This window comes from Harpia harpyja, chromosome 2, assembly GCF_026419915.1.
Source record: "Harpia harpyja isolate bHarHar1 chromosome 2, bHarHar1 primary haplotype, whole genome shotgun sequence".
In the NCBI taxonomy this organism is placed as follows: Eukaryota; Metazoa; Chordata; class Aves; order Accipitriformes; family Accipitridae; genus Harpia; species Harpia harpyja.
Genome location: NC_068941.1, coordinates 89,923,096 through 89,941,684, shown reverse-complemented (window position 1 = coordinate 89,941,684; position 18,589 = coordinate 89,923,096). Strand labels below are relative to the sequence as shown.

Below are 18,589 nucleotides of genomic sequence, written 5' to 3'. Positions count from 1 at the left end.
AAATGCCTCATCACACTGCTAAGAGGGAAAACGGAGTTTTTTCCGTCTGTTGTTCTTCACTGCATTTTGAGTCTGTTACCTCTTGTCTGTTTTCTCGGTTACGTTGCCAGAATCTGGATGTTATGCCTAGGTACCATAGGAACGTTAAGCTTGTAGCTCCCTTTGCCATAAGCTATTTTCTCTAGAAGCCTTTCAATCAGAAGCTAGTCTGAAGGAAAAACAAAATAATTTTTAATTCACTATAACATGTTCAAATTACTTTTGGCACTTATCTCTGGAATAAATGTTTTTAGAAAGGGAAAACTGAAGGCTGTGGAATTATGTGCATAAATAAAAGATTAAAGTGAATTCTACATGCGCTGAATTTATCTGATGTTCTTTCTAATAGTGGTAGTCTTCAAATTAGTTTGTAGAATGCCTTCAGAAAAGAGATTGAGATATCAACACTGAGTTTTTAAAAGGTTTTCTTTTTTTTTTTTGATTGCTTGGACCTATGCTACTAACCGTGATAGCTGCAGAGCCTGGACGGTTTGTCATTGTCTTTTTTTTCAGAAGACATTATTTCATTTCACGTTTATTCCACAGAACAGAAAGTAGAAACACCTAGTCATCCTACAAAAAATGAATGCAGGTTTTAAGGGAACAGAAACTGGCCTTCGGTTTTCTGTAGATACTTGCTCAACTTGGAATGTAATTTGTCTTTAGAAAAGGTGTGCTGCTGTTTTCTGTCAAGCTAACTGCATTCACCCTGAGCTCTGCAGCCGTTAGCATCCTCGCTGGTACAGGAGAGAAGGTGCTGTCTGGGAAAAGACGTGTTTAACATCCCTCTCCCCCAAATATATCACAGACTATAATAAAAGTTAATTCTGCTCAAAACCGTGACAGCTTTGAAGATGAGATGAACAAAACAGTTAGTGGTGTGCCACATGTTCTGTCTAGCAAACTTCTAGTAAAATCTCTTCCACTGCCCTGCACTTTTATTTGTCATCTCATGAAATACATATTCTGTGGGGAACAGTTTTAGAACAACTAACTGTCCTTTGATCTTTCAGGTGATGCATGCCTAAATTTGGGTTCAGGGTGTTATTAATTAGGTGGGTTATGCAAATTCTGTGCTGATGCTTCTGAAAGTCATAGATGCTGAACCTTGATTTTGCCTTTCAGGCTGAAGTTATGAGAAAAGAAGTGAAGAGAGAGGAACCAAGCAAAGGAAGGTATGCCTTTCAAGTATTTAAGGTTTTTTCATGTATCTATATTGTTCATGGAATGTATATCCAAGATTAAGCAGATTGCTGAGCCATCTCTCTAACTGAGCTTGATAAAAAGGCCCACTGTGAGATCAATCAACTGTTACCTGCTGTTACTTCTTTCAAGCTTTTGTGTGTTCTGTGTGTGCAGGGCGTGTAGTGTATTGCTGTAGAGCTGTAATGTTTGTGATTTCTTTGAAATCTGGGGCTTTCAAAGAACATGGACAAATGGGGTGAAATCCTGTTTTCTGTGTAGTTCGTTGAGTTATTATTGTTCTACTAATTTGGCCAGGATTTTACCACAGGTCCTGGAAAGTATGTTTGGATATACGTGTTGGTAAGACAATTTTTTGTTGTATTTAACCAGGAAGCGATTGCTTTATTTTGTCCTACAGTGCTTTCCTCTGTCAGAGCACCTGGCTCTATTGTTTCTGTTTCCAAATGCTAAAAATAAACCGAAACTTCCTTGTTTAACTTATTAACATTATTCATGCTGTGATACAGGTCCCTGAATTGATTTTAAAAAAATGTTTGGATGCTATATTAACGTCAGAACCTAGAAATGGGAAATGGTGGTTTTGGTACGTTCCATTTAAAATTGTTTTACGGACATTGCTTGTAGTAAAATTTCTCATTGTGGAGCAACTATTTGTTGGTTTTAGAGTGTTGATTATGTTTTTTTATAAATGGATAGATCATTATAAGAGTTCTTGTTAACAAATATGACTTAAAACACCTTCTGTGACTCAAATCATATTTCTGGATAAGTTTTATCATTAAAAAAACCAAAACGAAACTGTGTAATAATGGTCCTAAACTTCAATTTCAAGTAATGCCATTATACTATCATGGACTGTTACTATGTTTCCAAAACCTGTTTCTTCACAAGTAAAGTTAGGCACTCCTAATTTCATGAAACTTCTACACAGACCCTAGTCAATTTTGGAAGCATTTAGTTTCTAAACTGTCTCCGACTCACATGTAAGCAGACATTCAGGTAACCTTTTTGATTCCAGACTGGTGGGCTTTAGCTAGTAGTGGTAATTAATGAAAACAAGTGACTCTTACATGAATCCCAGCTACTGCCCAGCATCCAGCTGTGGCTGTTGAACAGATAGGAAACCCAACATTTTTCCCTACAAATAGCAGTACACGCATTCTCCTTGTCTGAGGCAACTGTCTTCTCCTTATAAGCCTTTGTGACTTGACTGATTATTTTTTTCAGTTACATTTCATAAGAAGCAGAAAATATCTTAAATATTATTATATATCTGAAGACCTTGTCACCTGTTTCTGGGGAGGGAAGCAGTAGCAAAATTTGGGGAGCAGAAGGGGCTGCCCTCTAGGTTGCCTGGGATGATGAGATGATCCTGAAAAAACTTTGGAATGCTTCTGGAAGCTCGGTGGTTGTCCAGCCCGAGTAGGTAGTTCATCTGATCTTGCGGCTGAGGTGACTGATGTAAATGCCTCTGCTCGTTCCAAGGATGCTGATGCATTTTGTTGGGATTTGTTTTCCTCAGCTAAAATAGCTGAAACTTTTCTTGGCGAGGTTAAGATTCAAGGACCACCCCACTGCTCCTTTTAATCCTGATCTGACGTGTAGGAAGCAGGTTGTGTCTCCGTTGTGACACAGCCTCTGTGCTGGCGTTTCTAGCACTGAACTCTCCAAGCCTTTCCCTTGCTAACTTAGGCAGTAATGACTGCGTATGGCAGCTAATGCAGGGATGTCCTATGCAGAAACGGAGCACCAGGTATTGTTGGTTTCACCCTTTACACTAACTTCTGTGCAGGAAATCTGTCTTGCAGGTCTACGTGCTATTCCTTTCCCAATGCCTAACAGGTCTTTTAAGCGTTACTTCAAGCACCTTGGTGCTTCATCAGGCTCACTCATCTTTATCTCTGTGCATTACTGCCTCTGCAGAGCTTTCCTTCCACTGCTTCACAGTCTGGTTTGAATCTATCAGTGTATTTTGGAGACCACCAGGGCTTTGTGGAAGGCACAGGGTGGGTGTTGACATGAAAGGAGACATAAAGTCCTGAGGATTCAGAGACTAATATCTCATTTGTATTGTGTAGAGGTTAGTATGTGTGTGCTACTACTGTAAGCTTTGTAGTTAGTGTATGGTTCCAGTGTTCACTGACGTTTTTTCCATTCCCTGCAAAAAAGTGTATAAACAGAGGCTGTGGGGTACAGTTTAGCAAGGTGTTGGAGCTTGTATTTAATTAAGCTTTCTACGCATCAGTGACAAACCTGGGCTTTCAGAGCTGCATTTCTGGGCTTTGTGCTCTGACTTATCCAGGTAGTGTTTTGCTACACAGCCATGTGAGATATAAATCTCAGCGGTCTGTAGGATGCTCAAATAGAAGAGAAAATTAACTGAAATGGGTTTTGCTTTTGGAACACAAACAATGTTTAACTGATGTCAAAATATCTTGTGTGTTGTGACCGAGTAAACAAATTTTGTGGCATAAAAAGCAGATCTGCCCTGACTGCTTAGCCACTCATGAGGCACACTTACCTCCAAACATTTGCAGGTAACAAGCTTAAATTGATTACAGGTCTAAGAAGCCTGTTGCAGATGAGCAGGATGTTGGAATGAGTGAGGTTGCTTTTTTTTCATAAGACTTCAGTTACTGTGAGCTGAGCCGCTTGGGCTCTGAAGGAGATTCCCAGCATTTTGTGGGGCACCGCTGAGAGCACGCACACTCCATCACTGCCTGCCAAGCCGCAAAACGCTGCAGTTGTGCTGCTTTGCTAGGGGAGGAGTGCCCTCACACCGTGTTGCAAGCGTCCATCTGATGCACAGTCATGACGTATTACATCTGTGCCAATTTTAAATTGGTGTTGTGAAAGATTTTGAAGCACAATTCATATCCCTTCTTCTCTCTCCTCTCGCATTTTGTAGCAGCAGAGGACAGTGCCCTCAGGTCTGGAGGAAACCTTCGAGATTGGTGTTTTTGTTGTGCTTGTGTAGCACAGATGTTAACTGAGTTTGCCTGTTTTCATCTTTCTGTTGACTCCATGTATTGTGTCTTCGTCTCGTTAACCCTGCATCTGGCCACATCAAGATTTAACATTTTCGTCAGTGTTGAGTTCCATTTGATCTAGCTTCCATCTTCTTGCTGACATTGTGCTGGAAGTATTACCAAAATGGCAGGCTTCTCTGCTCTTTTTTATTTTCATGAAGGTTTATACAAATGTGCACCCTTTATTCCTATACATAGGTTCTGAGAAACCATAGCGCAGGCTGCTCCATTGTGCATAACCACTGATTAATTATGTGTGTTTGCTGCTTTTGTGTTTGTTTCAACACTTAGCAAGATTGTCAGCACTGGCATTTCGGCACCTTTCCATTTAGAGATGCATGAGGTGTTGGGATGCTCGTTTTCTTGAGCTTTGTGGGAAGAGGGGCACAGACATCTCTAATTTCAATGTCTCCCAAGATCATCTACGGAGGATTCTTTGTTCAGAGAAGAATAATGCACTTACTGTAACTGAAGTTCTCTGAAAAGCGCTATCCTCTGCATTGTCATCTTGGGCTTTATTATCCTGGGAGCTGACAGTGGGATTATACAGTGAAAACAGAGCCTGGCCAAAAGGAGCCTCTGTGCATGTATTGTGTTCCCCGCTATTGTGCAAGGTCAATGCAGTTTAAAACCAAAGCAACCCCTCCCTCTCACCAAACCTGAACCAAAAAAAAAAAACCCAACCAACCAAACTTCAGGCTCCTAGCTACTGAAAGAGTTCTCTAGGTTGGTGACTGCAGAGTCTGCTGTCTTCAAACATAACAAAACTCTGGTAATTCCTTTGTACAGGGAGACTGAAGCTTTATTTTCGCTGTATATGCACTTTCACAGTCTGCCTTGCATCAGGGGATCTAAATTTTAGGAGTTCATGTCAGCGCTGAGGTCACAGTGCACATCTGTAGTGAGTGCTACCTTCAGAGGTCTGACTACAAGTAATGCAATTCAAAGTGTAAGAGGCTTGCAGTACTGAGGTGGATTAAACAGAAGCATAAAACTAATCAGTTATTCGCCTCCATATTTTTAACCATTTTAACGCTGATAGGCTAAATGTCCAAATGCTAAGCACTAATGCATCAGGAAATCCCCCACCATTGGCGTCAAGAGGTTTCTGGTAACTGTAGAATTCTCAACATAGTTTGATTTCTTCTGTTTTTTTTAAATGCATTTAGCTCTGGCTTGAAAAAATATCCAGAGGGATCAGGAGTGGTGCAAACAGCAGCTGCTAATCCTCCAGTAGAGCCTAGTGTGGCAAAGAAAGGACCCATTTCCATCTCTAATGTCAAAGACGAGATGTCAGCAGTACAGATAGAGCCCTCTGAGTCCCATCTTGAAAGAGCAGTAAGGGAGTCTGCTGCAAGACTGGCAGAAACGTCTACAGAGAGAGTGGACCCTGGAGTTGCAGTTACTGTGGCATCTATCAAATCCGCTGATACCAAGTCATCTGAAGCGAAGTCAGAAGAGATGCTACTGCCACCTTCCAGTGTGGAGAAAGAAGAGGCAGTTAAAGATAATACTGAACCAAAGTCGTCTGAATCTGCTGCTGTATCTGCATCAGAGAAGGAAATTAAAGAGAAAGATGAAGAATTGTCATCTTCTGCCATCGAACCGGCAGAAGAATTGTCTGATGTGGGCAAGGCTGAAGCTGTGTCATCAGATTGTGCTGTGAAGCTGGCAGCAGGGGATACGACAGGGGCTGTCCCTGAAGCAGTGCCCCCTGACTCTGTTGCAGCTTCAGTGGAGATGGTGTCATCTGTTGTCACACAAGCGAACAACAAGTTGGATGCTCCTGAAAAAAATCCTGTTTCGTATGCTGTGAAAACCAAGCATGAAATGCCTGTAACTCAGATAACAGAGAAGAAACCTGTACTTAAAACTGGGGCAGCCGTGGAGAAGAAACTGGATGTAGCTGGAGCAGACAAAGAGATGAAACCAGAAGAGTCTGCGGTCAAAGTTGGAAGAGCTTCAGAGGAGAACCCTGGAAAGCTTTTGGTGAAGACTGGGGCAGAGACAGAGAAGAAACTTGAAAAATTTGTGGCCAAGGTTGAGGCTGTTGTGGAAAATGCTGCAAATGCTGTCAACGAGAGCAACGAGGGAAGTTTAATCAAAGCCCATCAAAATAAAGGAACAGGACCAGCAAAAACTGATGAAACCTGCAAAGCAGTTACGTTAAACTCCTCTTTTTCTGTCAAGGAATCTTCCTCTGTTGGTAAAATGATTTTAAAGGCAGTGGTGTCTCTTCCGGATATATCAAAGTCAAGGGTTCCGGTACAGAGAAATGAGCCTTCCCTGTGTAAAGGAGGGGAGCAGAAAACTCCCTCAAAACCTGAGACCCGAAGCCAAGCAGCGGTGGAGAAGAAAATCGTGTCAAAAGAAGAGGGTCATCCGAGACCTGGTAGCAGCCCATCAAGCCTGGGAGATGGCAGCGGCAAATGTAAAGTGAGCAGAAGTTCTGTTGTTGATGGAGAGGCAGGCAATGGGAGGAATTCACCTCAGCAAGAGAAGGACTCACGAGTGGAATCTAGGGCTAGTTCAAAACAGTCTCAAGAGGGAGAGAGTAGATCATCCAACATGAAGAAAGACAACAGCAGCAATAAGGTGAGGAGGGCAGGAAGGCCGGTTCAGTGTGCCTGATCAGTAACTAACTCCATGCTTCTCCCAGATGTTGAGTATGGGACAATGAGATTATGTTCCCCTTCCCTTTTCCATAAATCACTCACCTGGTTTGGGCCAACAGCCAAGTTGGAATAGCGAGATGGCGGGCAACCAGTTGCTTTTAGACGCAGTGTGTGCAACGCAAGTATGTAACTGGTTTGAAAATGCTACTTGGAAAAAATTGCAGGCAGGTATTTTTGAAGTGAGTCTTTATCGAGTGTCTTAACTTTATGTTCTCGGATTAGTTCTGAATGGGATTTAATAAGCTTTCTGTCCTTTTGTGAGCTGATATTTGCTTTGTCAAGTCCTGCACAGACACTGGTTACTGAAAAGAGGCTACTAAGCAAGGTATTACATGTGACTTTTTGCTAGAGACTGTATGCCTGGACTCTACCGCTGATGGTTGGCTTAGTTCTGTATTTGCCAAGCATGTGATCAGAAGCAGCAATCTGGACAACTTAAAAAAGTTCATTAAGGGAAAAAATAGCTGATTTTTTTAGATTATTTTTTCTCTTGTGGACAGGTTAGTTGGCTTAACTGATTTCACGTGAACTTTTGTCTAATTTTGCAGGCTTCTGTTGGTGGCAATACTAAAACTTCAAAGAGTGGCACTAGCAGCAGTGCAAAACAAAAAGAGGTAAGGATGGTAACTGTAAATGAACTTAAAGTCATATTGTCTTGGAAGCGTGTGTGTGTGTGTGCGCTAAGAATCTTTAGCGTCCTTCCCTAGGGAATTTTTTGTATTACTAGTTGTTACAGACTACAGGCATAAAGCTGCAAAGCCAAGTAATTTGGAAGAGAAACTTAATTCAGGAAGTGAGTGTTAAGAGGAGGTGTTTTTTGGTCTTGGATATCATTTGTTTGAGAGAGAGAAGTAATTCTCCACCTTGCCTGCATGAGATCTTTATTCATCATCATGCTTGTGAGAAGAGAAAGGAAGGCTGAAGTCTTCTAGCTCTTTATAAATGGTTTTTTTATGACAGGAGGTAGTCAGAACATCTCTATCCATGGTACCTCTTCCATGCAAAGATATTTCCAGTGGGTTGGGAGGGCTTGGGAGCCTGTAGGCTCAACTGCTAAAGAGTCTGCATTTTTACAGGAAGGTGAAGAGATACACACTATCTCTCTTAGATAGCTTGGGCTTTGGGAAACAAAAGCAGAAGGAAGATAATAAAAACCCGTATTGATGAGTTTGTAGATGTAGCGTTACAGGATCAAATCAAAGATCTACCAGGTAAGTAGTGGGTCCCTATGGAAAACGGATTTCTGAGATAAAGTTGGAGACCTGAATCCTTTTATTAATCTTAAGCCACATAAACTTCTCGCATCACCAGCACGGTGTGTTTGTGAAGTTGGTGCTAGTGATGGTGATAGAGAATGCTTTCATACCTGATGTTCCAGATGTGTTTGTTAATCCCCAAGAGGAAATTCTGCACCCTTTGAAAAAAGGCTTTGGAATGTCAACTACTTCTCACTGCTTTATTCTTCACTGTTATATTGCTGATAAGAACCAAGATCTGTGTTTTCCTTTTTGTGAAAGAAAGAATACAGTAATGTTTGATTTCAGTTGAAATGTAACCAGATGCTTTTTTTTTTTCCACTGTGTCCACCTTGCATTAAATATTCCTCAAGTTTTTGCATCAGACTGTGGGTGGAGGCACACATTATTCCTAGTATTTGTTAGCTTTTTAAAAAAGAAAGGGAAGAAAAGGCATGTAGCCTTTGAATTTCAGATTACTTTTTCTGCTGGAGGACTGTTTTTGGTATTTCTTAGCTGCAGTCTTACTCTCTAACAGTGGAAAGTTCACCTTGCCTTGGCCTTAAAGTTCTGCTTTGACAAGAGTTTTTTCACTCTTCTTGTGTTAGATACTGACCAGTGTTTGTTGGTAGGATGGGATATTTTGGGTAAAAAAAAAAAATTCAGAATCATTCATTGAAGAAATTGAATGCATAATTTGGAGTGGAATGGATATTTGGCTGCATTTTACTGTCTAAATTTATTAATTGACTACAAGTACCCATCTTATCCCCCTTATCCTGCCATCCTGATTATAAAAGCATAGCTATTTTACAGTGGACAAAGCATAATACTCTATTCCAAAAAACATGACTGCTGTCTATTCAAATAACCTAGAAGTAATTTGGGTTAATTCAGTCTTTTATTAAAGTCATCATCTATCCATACATCCTCCTCCAGAGGCTCTCAGCTACATATGACATTAAGCTGCTGCTAATTCTTTCCAGTGGTCCTAGAATAAATTGCCTGAGCCCTGATGGAAGCTGGCGTGGTCAAACTGCAGGGTAGGAGGAGTTTTAGATGCAAGATGTGCTCCAGTAAGAGCCATGCCACTGACGGAGGGGAATTAGAAAGGGTCAGGCTCTGTCATCTTAAACATAAGAACACGGTAAGGCATTCGCCAGAAAGCTGGAGCTTGCCCCCAGGCCCCTAATGAAAGGTGTCCGGCACAGGGAGAAGCAGCAAGTCTGTCAGAGCATCTGTGGGGCTAGTCAGACCTTAATAGAAAGGAGAAAATGATCTTGTATGTGTTGGTTATAGAGGAATGTGGGGAGGTTCCAGTAGTGGGAGCCCTTTCCTGTGCTGGAGCATAGGGCCGTCGGAGAGCCTCTCTGAAACTGAGATGTTTGTTAGGAGATTGAAACCAAAGAGGCAAGATAAAACAGTGAATAGTCATCAGGAGACAGAATGACTTTGCTGGATCGAAACACTAATGTAGTCTCCTGTTTTGTAGCAGCGGCCAACAGCATATGCTTAGGGAAGAGAATGAGATATTGACACAAGATAATAGTATTTTTGAAGGATACTCTGGAGGTATTAATATTTTCACTAGCCTTCCTGCAAGTGAGTGCAAAATATGCATGAGTATTCAGAGCCCAGTTCTTTTATTAGACGTAAATTTTGTCTATTCATCTGCTGTGTTTTTGAAAAATGCTTTGGGTTTCTGAATTAAATCTGCTTACTTAACACAAATGCTGATAATGAAAACTCTTCCACATGAGACTGAAGGCCTCAAAATTTTTTCCTACCCTCAAGTCAAGTTGCATTTTTTTTTTTTTTCCCCCTCTTGAGCCAGCTTCAGTGCGTAGGTATTTTTCATTAGGTGCCTTGTGGATGGAGGTGTTTGTGTCACTGGGTGAATGTTAAACTTTGTTGTATTCACATTTTTACACTTCCTAGGAAGAAGAGCTGTTTCCATTTAACCTGGATGAATTTGTTACTGTGGATGAGGTCGTAGAGGAAATTGAGTCTCCCATTAAAACACGGCAAAATCCACCGAGGGGAAAGAGAAAAGATGGTGCTAAAGACAACAACTCTTCTGAGCCTAGTTCCAAGAGAAGGAAAGGGAAATGCTCCATAGCACGCATTGCTGAAACCGAACTCTCTTTTGTCACTTTGGATGAAATCGGTGAGGAGGAGGATGGGACTGCACAGCTAATGGGAACTGCTAATTTAGAAGCGCTCAGTGACCCACAGGGCCTGGTCGTAGTGGATGAAGTGATCGAAGAGGAAGAACTTATGTCAGAAGCAGTAAAGGACCCACAGTCGCTTGTTACTTTGGATGAGATATCTGAACAGGAGGACCTTAGTTCTCAAAAAGATGTCCCTAGGTCAGTTTTTGAGGAGCAGGATTTGAAAGCTGAACCCTTGCTAACTGTAGATGAAATTGGTGAAGTAGAAGAGCTGCCTCTGAACGAGCCTACTGACTTGAATATTGAGGATGTGCTGAAACAGAAGGAGGATGATAAAGTGGCTGCAGAGGATACTGGAGATGGTGCTTCCTCCCAGGCGCCTGATGATCCCAGTGCTTTAGTGACAGTAGATGAAATACAAGAGGAGAATGAAGATAACCCTCTTGTGACTTTGGATGAAGTTAATGAAGATGAAGATGATTTTCTGGCTGATTTCAATCGTCTAAAAGAGGAACTAAACTTTGTTACAGTAGATGAAGTTGGAGAGGAGGACGAGGAAGAAGACAATACTTTCCCAGGGAAAAATCTGAATGAGGATGAAGATGATGAAGATATTGTTGCTGTTGCAGGACCAGAAGAAGAAGAAATTGCTGCCATTGCAGGACCAGAAGAGGAGGATATTGTTGCTGTTGCAGGACCAGAAGAAATGGAAATTCTAGGAAATATGAGTCCAGAAGAAGAAATTGTGGCAATCTCAAAGTCAAAAGGTAAGAAGCCTCTCATAGTTTCTAGAGGGGAAATAGGAAGTAAGATGCTTGTAATCAGTGCAATGCATGAAGAGATCCTTGTAGCAAATAGAGGAAACTGAAACCCCCCGAATCTTTGACAAAGTTAATGAAAGAGGTGCAGAGACTGAGAGTGAACAACGGCCTGCGGGTAGGGTATTTTATTAATGCATTTTACAATGCATCTTTCTTTTGATGTAAAATTAAGGGGCATGTTGATTTAAAGTGTTCATTTGGTGTTTATGACGGCTAAAATTGGGGAAAATAGTTTCTTTTCTTGCCTTTTAATGCAAGGCCTGGTAAACTACCTAACACTGTACAGATTATTTATAGTCTGAAATTACAGGGCCAGACTTCATTAAAACAAGTGAGTCAAATGAAATAGACACACAAATACAAAGAAGTAACAGCTTCCAAGCTGGATCTAGAGAAAAAAATGTAGAACGTCTGTACCATGGAATTAACAAAGGGTTAAGAAAGTCTAATGCAGAGCCAAGTAGGGAGAGCTATATATAACCAACAAACAAGGAGAGTTTTGGCCAAAGCGTGGGTGAAGGCTCTACATGATGCAGTCCGCTAGTATCGAGTTTTCTTTCTGTCTCTGCTGACGTAGCTGAGCACTGACACAGCACCTTTTGTTCTAGTGCTTTGGAAAAGCTTTTCTCCCATCTCATGCTCATTGCGTAGCAGGGGCAAGCTGAGTAGTGCAGGTAATGGAAGAGCTGCAAAAGCAGCAGATATCTTGCTTAAAACAGAGTAATTTTAAACTTCAGCTTCTATAAACATTAGGAAAGGGATGAGTTAACTGTATACACTCCCCAAAATATTTAAATGCTGTATATTGTTTTAATCTGGTTAATGTTATAGAACATAAGCTTCCCTATGATTAACAAAAGCATTTACTGAAAATGCAAAATATCTTCTATGTTCTATTAGCAAGTTAGCTGTAAAAAGACCTCTTAAAATATCCAAGCCCTTGAATTGATTTTTGGTCCAACTGGTAGTGGCAAATTATAATAAATATAGTTGATGCACAGTGAATAAGTGATTTTAGTTCCTCTCTGTATAGTAAAAATCTCAGGCAAAAGAGTTGGACTTAGGAAAGGAATAAGTGATTTTAGTTCCTCTCTGTATAGTAAAAATCTCAGGCAAAAGAGTTGGACTTAGGAACGGACTAGTTCCTCCAGAATTTGCGAAGTGGAACAGGAAAACTGTGGGGAGGAGAGGTTAAAGCAGGTAAAATCCTGTTATTCAAGTCTTAAAATCTCAAACCAGCAGCAAAATAGGAAAGGATTTATTGATTGCCTCAGGCCAGCAGTTCAAAGGATGACAGTCAGACTGCAGCTGGTAAAGATGGCCAATCTGAAACTTTGCGTGTTGCATGAATGTGGTGAGATACAATCTGCTGAAACATCAAGGGGTGCAAGAGACTGATGCTGTCCGTTGCTTTCCTTCGACAGCTTCCTGGGTTTTGTTGTTATGGCGAAGGATTTATTGCATTAACCTTGTCTAGGACATGCTGGTATCTAGATTATTTGAATATGAAATTATAAAGAAACCAGATATTTTTGATGTGTGATTCTTCGCCTGGCAATTGGACTGCTTTGGTAGTCTAAAACCCAAAGACCTTGGTTATCTCGTAATAGAGGAGACTCTGTCAAACTCCTTGTCTCCAGAAAAATCTTAAAATGTTGATTTTGAGCTTTCCCTAGAGCTGGTTAATCCGATAACATATTCTCTTGGGTTTGACTGGTTCTGTAACGAAGCTGAAATATTGCTGTTGGACCTCGAGCTAGATTAATTCAAGAAAGCTTGGTAGTTTGTATTATAAAGAAGTTGAGATTTTTGTGACCATAATCGCAAAGTTGGTTTGAAGCTGCTGGTAAGAGCTGTAGAGGAAGGCAGCTGAGAGTGGCGGTGGTATGTCTGTGAAGAGTGCTGTGCGGTCAAGAGCGCTTTTGGAGTCATTCACCGCAGCACCGGGGCTGTATTTGGGAATCTTGCTTGCAGGATTGATGTCAGGAGTTCCTGAAAATTGCTCTATGGAAAGACCAAACCGACTGGTGTAGAGAACAGCAAGGCCCATACAGCTGGTTGGTTTGTTTCAAGCAGTAACGAGCCATTACAGCTAGAGATAGAGTACTTTTAAACTAGCTGATATCTTTGTTTAACATGGATTTATGGCCTCCAGTAGATCAGCTGGGATCAGGAGATAAAGAACCAGAGCCTAAGCGGAAGAAAATTGCTTCTTCAGATGTATCAAAGACGCAGAGTACTCCAAAAGGTAAAACCAAAACCACCCGCCCCAAACACTCCATACTTTTCTTGCTGGAAGACAGCTTTCTTGCCCATTTGAAAATGCCTCCTTTGCCTCATTACCACATTAAAGTCATGGCTCATAATCTGTGTTTTTATCTTGGCTCCTACAAATGCATGTTTTACAAGTTTCTGCTGTTGGCTTAATAGCAGCAGCAAAATTCCAGGTTCTTTTTTTCCTAAAATTTACAAATGCAGGCTAATTTATTGATAATTAGCACAGTGCAGTGTAGTATCTACTTACTGTTCTAATCCTGTTATGAGTTTTATTACCAACTTTCAATGTATAAAAATGAGGGAACTGCTTACATAGTTTTAAAAATGTGTGTGCATATATATATATGTGTGTATTCCAAGATCCTCATCTAAAATACTTTTCTATAAAACTACTGATAACACTTGAACTGTAAAAGAAGTTGCTAGGAAAATATGGATCCTTGCCTGATGTCTTGTGTAACATTCTCTGTGACAGAAAATGCTTGCGTAACACACTGCAGGACAGAGGTTAAACTTGGTTGTATATAAAACACTTTTAAGGCCAAAGGATGCTGAGGTAGTTGCCGTGAGCTTCAGATCCAGAAGGTCAGTTGCTCCATTGGCAGAAAAGTATGTGTCCTCCTGTTTATCAAAATAGGACAGGTGACCAACTTGGATTAGAATATTCAAAAAAGGTAACTAACTAACTTCCAGTAATAACAAATTGTATAGTTCTGGCTAATGGAATCTGATTTTTTTCTTTAAAGCTGTGTTTTGTTAATGGGTTGTTTTGAAGGTGTGTTTTGTTAATGTTAATGATGTGTGCTGTCTCTTCAGATTTGGATTACCTAGTTCCAAAGGCTGGCTTTTTCTGTCAGATCTGCTCGCTGTTCTATGCAGATGAAATATCTGTGAAAAATCACTGCAAGACACCTCTTCATCAGCAAAACATGGAGGTAATGCTGAAGCTCTTCCAAACACACAGGAGTGAAAAGAGTATCGTTCTAAAAAAGTTTGCTTTAACGAGTGCTAATAATTTCCTAGTGGTGTAAGGAGCTCATATTAATACTTCAAGGGGTTTGAGTTTTAAACTCAGACACAGATACTGTTAAATTACTCAAGCTCATCACGTACATAAAGCATTCCTTACCTAGGAAGGCGTGGGGGCTAGCTGTTGTCTTCCCTTCATTTTTAAGAAGAGATTTTTAAAAACTATGCAGCGTTGTGTCCGAAAGCATGGTTTTGTCAGATTTTGTGGCTTGCTGAAACTGCAGACTGCCTAAAATATCTTGCAGATGTAAAATGATCAAAAGGTCAGTTTGGCAGCCGGAAAACTTAAGTTTGGGGTCAAAACTCCCCCCACCCCTCAGCAGCACATCTTGCTGGTGCACCTGGCCGGTGGGGACCCAGTGTGTAGCGAGGTGCTGATGTGAGGGGTAGAAAACTGGGAAAATATTTATCGATGTGGACTTTTGTAAAGTGGGTGCAATGAATACACAGCCTGTGGTGAATATTGAATAACTATTTTATATTTCATGACCAGGCACAGGTCCCTGTCATCGTGTGAACTCCTGATACCTAATATTTTGCCATATGCCCTGTAAAAATTGCACTCGGGAGCTTCACCACTTAGTGATTGTGTGTGTGTCAGTTTGTGAACAAAACTTTTGAGTGTTTTTTGGTACAGATCACATGTTACCAGTATCAGGAGTAGGCTGATTTTTAGATGATATGTTTATGAAACCTACCCTGTATTTAGAACATGATCTTGTCACGGACTGAGGAATAACATAGCGATATCTTTTCACTGGCTACCCTTATTTCTACAGAAATTCATGGCCAAGCAGAAGGATGAGGATAACGATGGGGAAGAGCGGAGTTCAAGGTGATTGGAGGAAAGAAGAATTCTTTCAGTGAATTAAACTTAGGGTCCAGTCAATTTTGTGTATTTTGTTATGATTTAATTTGTAATTTTGTTTCAGAAACAAGCATTCATGTTGTATAAATTTGAGCTCAGTATAGACAGACTAAAAGAAAAACATGTGGTGGCTTTGATTTGTATATCAAATCATCTGACTTGGAAGAGACTTCTTTTACAAGTGTCGACATGAAATAAATGTTCTTACTGTATAGTTAACACCAGGGGATGGTGTTTGGTGTGATTTATTGTCTTCTGTTATCTCTGGATCACAACAGAGACTAGGAGGGAATTCATTCCAGAGATCTCTCTCTGGTGCCGCTTTACAGAGCTCTCAGCAGGTGAAATTTCATGTGCTACATATGCTCCATGCTGCCCCAAAGCAGTGACCCTCATGGTAAAGGTTTCGGTGACCCTGTGGGTAGTTACGCTCCCTTTAGCCGCCTTTTTCCTATGGCCTCTGCAGTCTCACGATCGTCCCAGGAAGATAAAGCCGAGGCCAGCAAGGGGAGCAAAGCCTATTCCAGCACTGCGTTAGCATGCCTGTCGTTACTGTGGTCAGCCAGGGACGTCACTGTCCTTTGCTGTTTCTCCTTGGTGACCGAGTTAGCTATTTATTTTGGGTTGTTTTTCCCTAGTTTGTTGAAGTCTGCAGATTCCGAGCCTGTGGAGCACTCAGCAGCATGGCTGAACTTTGTAATCTGCTCTTGAATGTTGCTCATTGCTAAGTCTGGGTCTCTGGCTGGCATGCTCTTAACAGCGGATCGCAGTCTGGATCATGATTGACTTTGAGCTTTTATTTTTCACCTAGCCACTTGAAATTTATTTAAAAGACTGTTTTTTAAAATCCACCACTGTCTCTGCCACTCCTTCAAACTTCGGGTAGTTGACTTTGGCTGAATTATGTTCCTGGAGGAGGGGTAAAGAAGAAGTGTTCCTACATGTCCAAGGAAAATGAGAGTCTTGGTGGTTCTACCTGGTGGGGATATTACATGTCATACCTGTGCCATAGCTGGTACAAAAATCCTTGTGTCTTCAGACCGCTGATCAGTAAAGCACCAAAACAAACTGAACTTCAGGTTCAGCAAAGGAAGCACCTGCATGTCGCTGATGTGGAACATGTTCCTTGATGGGAGATGATCCTGTGAAGTCTCTCAGACTTATAGGTCCTTGCTTCTTCGAGAGCAAGCACGTGCAGAAAGAGGTACTTGTATTTCATGTGTTGAAGTCGTCAAATGATACTGAGCTGGTAAACGTCTTTAAATACTTGTCCACTGCCCGAAGTCCGTGCCGTGTATTTGCAACGAGGACAGGCCCTGCTCTGAAGGCTCCAGAATGAAGGCTTTGCTTTGGGCTGTTCATGTAGTTGACAGAGCATTTGCGCTGTCTGACAGGCAGGTTACAGAACTTCGTAAATGATTGCTGTTGGGGCTTTTTTTTTTGTTTGTTTTGCTTGAGTCGTGTCAGTAAAGACCACTGCTGTGGCTGAACTTGCTGCCTGTGTGTGCTGGTGAGCCATTGCGCTGGTCTGTCCTGGCATGTCCAACCCCCTCTGAACAGATAAGTGTCTCAAAAATGCACAAGGGATTTAGACCAGCAAATACTTGGCAAGCCAGGGAGCATGATTCAGGGTAAGAGTGTGCGTGCGTGTGCGAGTGACTGCACATGCGCGTCCCTCTCCCTCCTCTCCACTGACTGCTAGGAGGAGCAGTCCCCTACTCCAAAGTGGTGAGCAGTACAGATGAGATTGGTGGGATGTTATTTAACTGCTTCATTACTCTCACTTAGTTAGTGTTGGGTTAGTAGCAATTCATATAGAAGAGAATTTAAAAATCCTGTCTGAAATAGCGGGGTAGAAACTGGAATTTAGGGCAAAGAGCCTGCAGCTTGGTGCAGAAAGCGTCTGCAGAGCTGCACAGCCGAGCTGCCCCGAGAGTCCCCAGCAGAGCTCAGCAGCTTTGCAGCGTTTTTTCCCAGCCTTGCCAGAGCGCGGGCCGTGGCTCTCTGTCCTCGTTAGTCCCCTCTCCTTTACAATGCAGCTTTATGTGCTTGCGCTTCTGAGTTTCCACAGTCCCTCTGTGGAGTCAGGAAGGCGATTTCTTGCCACGGTCTCCCTTTGTTGCATTATCTGTGCGGAGGACGAGAAAACAACGTTGTTCTTCGTTCCCGCTTCTGCCGCGCAAGCTGCAGTCCAAATTTGCCTTTGCTGAGCGTGTGGCAGGGCGGAGGAAGAGACGAGCACCCCGCGACCTGGGGACCGCCGCTCCGTTTGGGTCCTCTGCCTTGCCTGCCGGTGGGTCGGGCCGCCGTGCCCCCCGAGCCGTGCTCCGCTCCCGTGCGTGGGTCACCGGCAGCTGCGGAGCAGGGCCGGACTTGTGGGGTGTCAGGGGTGCTGGAAGCAGCCTAAGCTCATCCTCCTGCTGCTCCTCTCTCCCTGCTTTGCCTCCCCCTCTTGCACACCCCCCCCCAAATGCTTTGGGGTGATAACCACCCTTCCTCACCGTGCCTGACGTGGTTTTACCTTGCTTTAAAAGAAACAGCTTTTCCCAGAGAGATGCTGAGAAATCACCCGAGATGTGAGCAGCTCAGCAGTTTTAAAGGCTGCTCCAAGGGCGAGGCATTGGCAAACAAACAAAACAATTCGGCTTTTAATGGGATCGCTCACGGCCCTGCTCAGGTACACCCCATCAGCAGGAGTTTGGGGTGGCTGTGGGTGCCCACGGTGGGCGAGGACGGCAGCTCAGGGGGCTTCGCCTTGGCTAAAGCCCTGATGCCGCCTCGGTTGCCTGCCTGCTCCCAGCCCAGAGCTGGAGGCTTCCCGGGGCCGGGAAGATGGGATCCAGCATCACCTCCCGGCTGGCTGCGAGGCAGAGTGTGACCCTGGAGATCCGTGGATGGAGACTTTGGCCAGTAAATCCTTTTTCTGCTCCGCATCCATGTCTGCTTGCAGCTCCCCAGACCCTGTTTGTGCCTGGCCCTTCCCTTTGAGACGCCAGAACATCTGGGATAAAACCAGGGCAGTGCTGCAGCAGCCTCGGGGAAAAAATGCAGGAGCTGTGGGGGATACTTAACTGGGAATTTTGAGGCAAAACACCCCATCCTGTCCCCCCAGGATGATGTGGAAAAAAAAGAAATTAGGAAAAATGAGGTAAAACCCTGACCACTGTGACAGAACGAGCTGTTACTGGTTTTCTGAACGTTGCTCCCCCAAGATGTACGGTGCTGCACTTCAGTTCATG

The 18,589-nt window shown here is 42.6% G+C and overlaps 1 protein-coding gene across 7 annotated transcripts in view; it reads left to right on the top strand.

Annotated features, from left to right (window-relative positions):
- ZNF638 (zinc finger protein 638) overlaps positions 1-15,574 on the top strand; it is a 67,906-nt gene extending 52,332 nt beyond the window's left edge. For 5 of the 7 annotated variants that reach the window (XM_052780876.1, XM_052780874.1, XM_052780880.1 and 2 more), the window contains 7 exons: positions 1,165-1,214; positions 5,444-6,869; positions 7,498-7,563; positions 10,123-11,122; positions 13,332-13,424; positions 14,270-14,388; positions 15,262-15,574. In XM_052780876.1, coding sequence (XP_052636836.1) covers positions 1,165-1,214; positions 5,444-6,869; positions 7,498-7,563; positions 10,123-11,122; positions 13,332-13,424; positions 14,270-14,388; positions 15,262-15,321 — 2,814 coding nt within the window. In that variant the 3' untranslated portion in view covers positions 15,322-15,574. The remainder of the gene's footprint in view (positions 1-1,164; positions 1,215-5,443; positions 6,870-7,497; positions 7,564-10,122; positions 11,123-13,331; positions 13,425-14,269; positions 14,389-15,261) is intronic. The other 2 variants (XM_052780875.1, XM_052780879.1) reach the window with 2 other exon arrangements.
- The last annotated feature ends 3,015 nt before the right edge of the window (positions 15,575-18,589 follow it).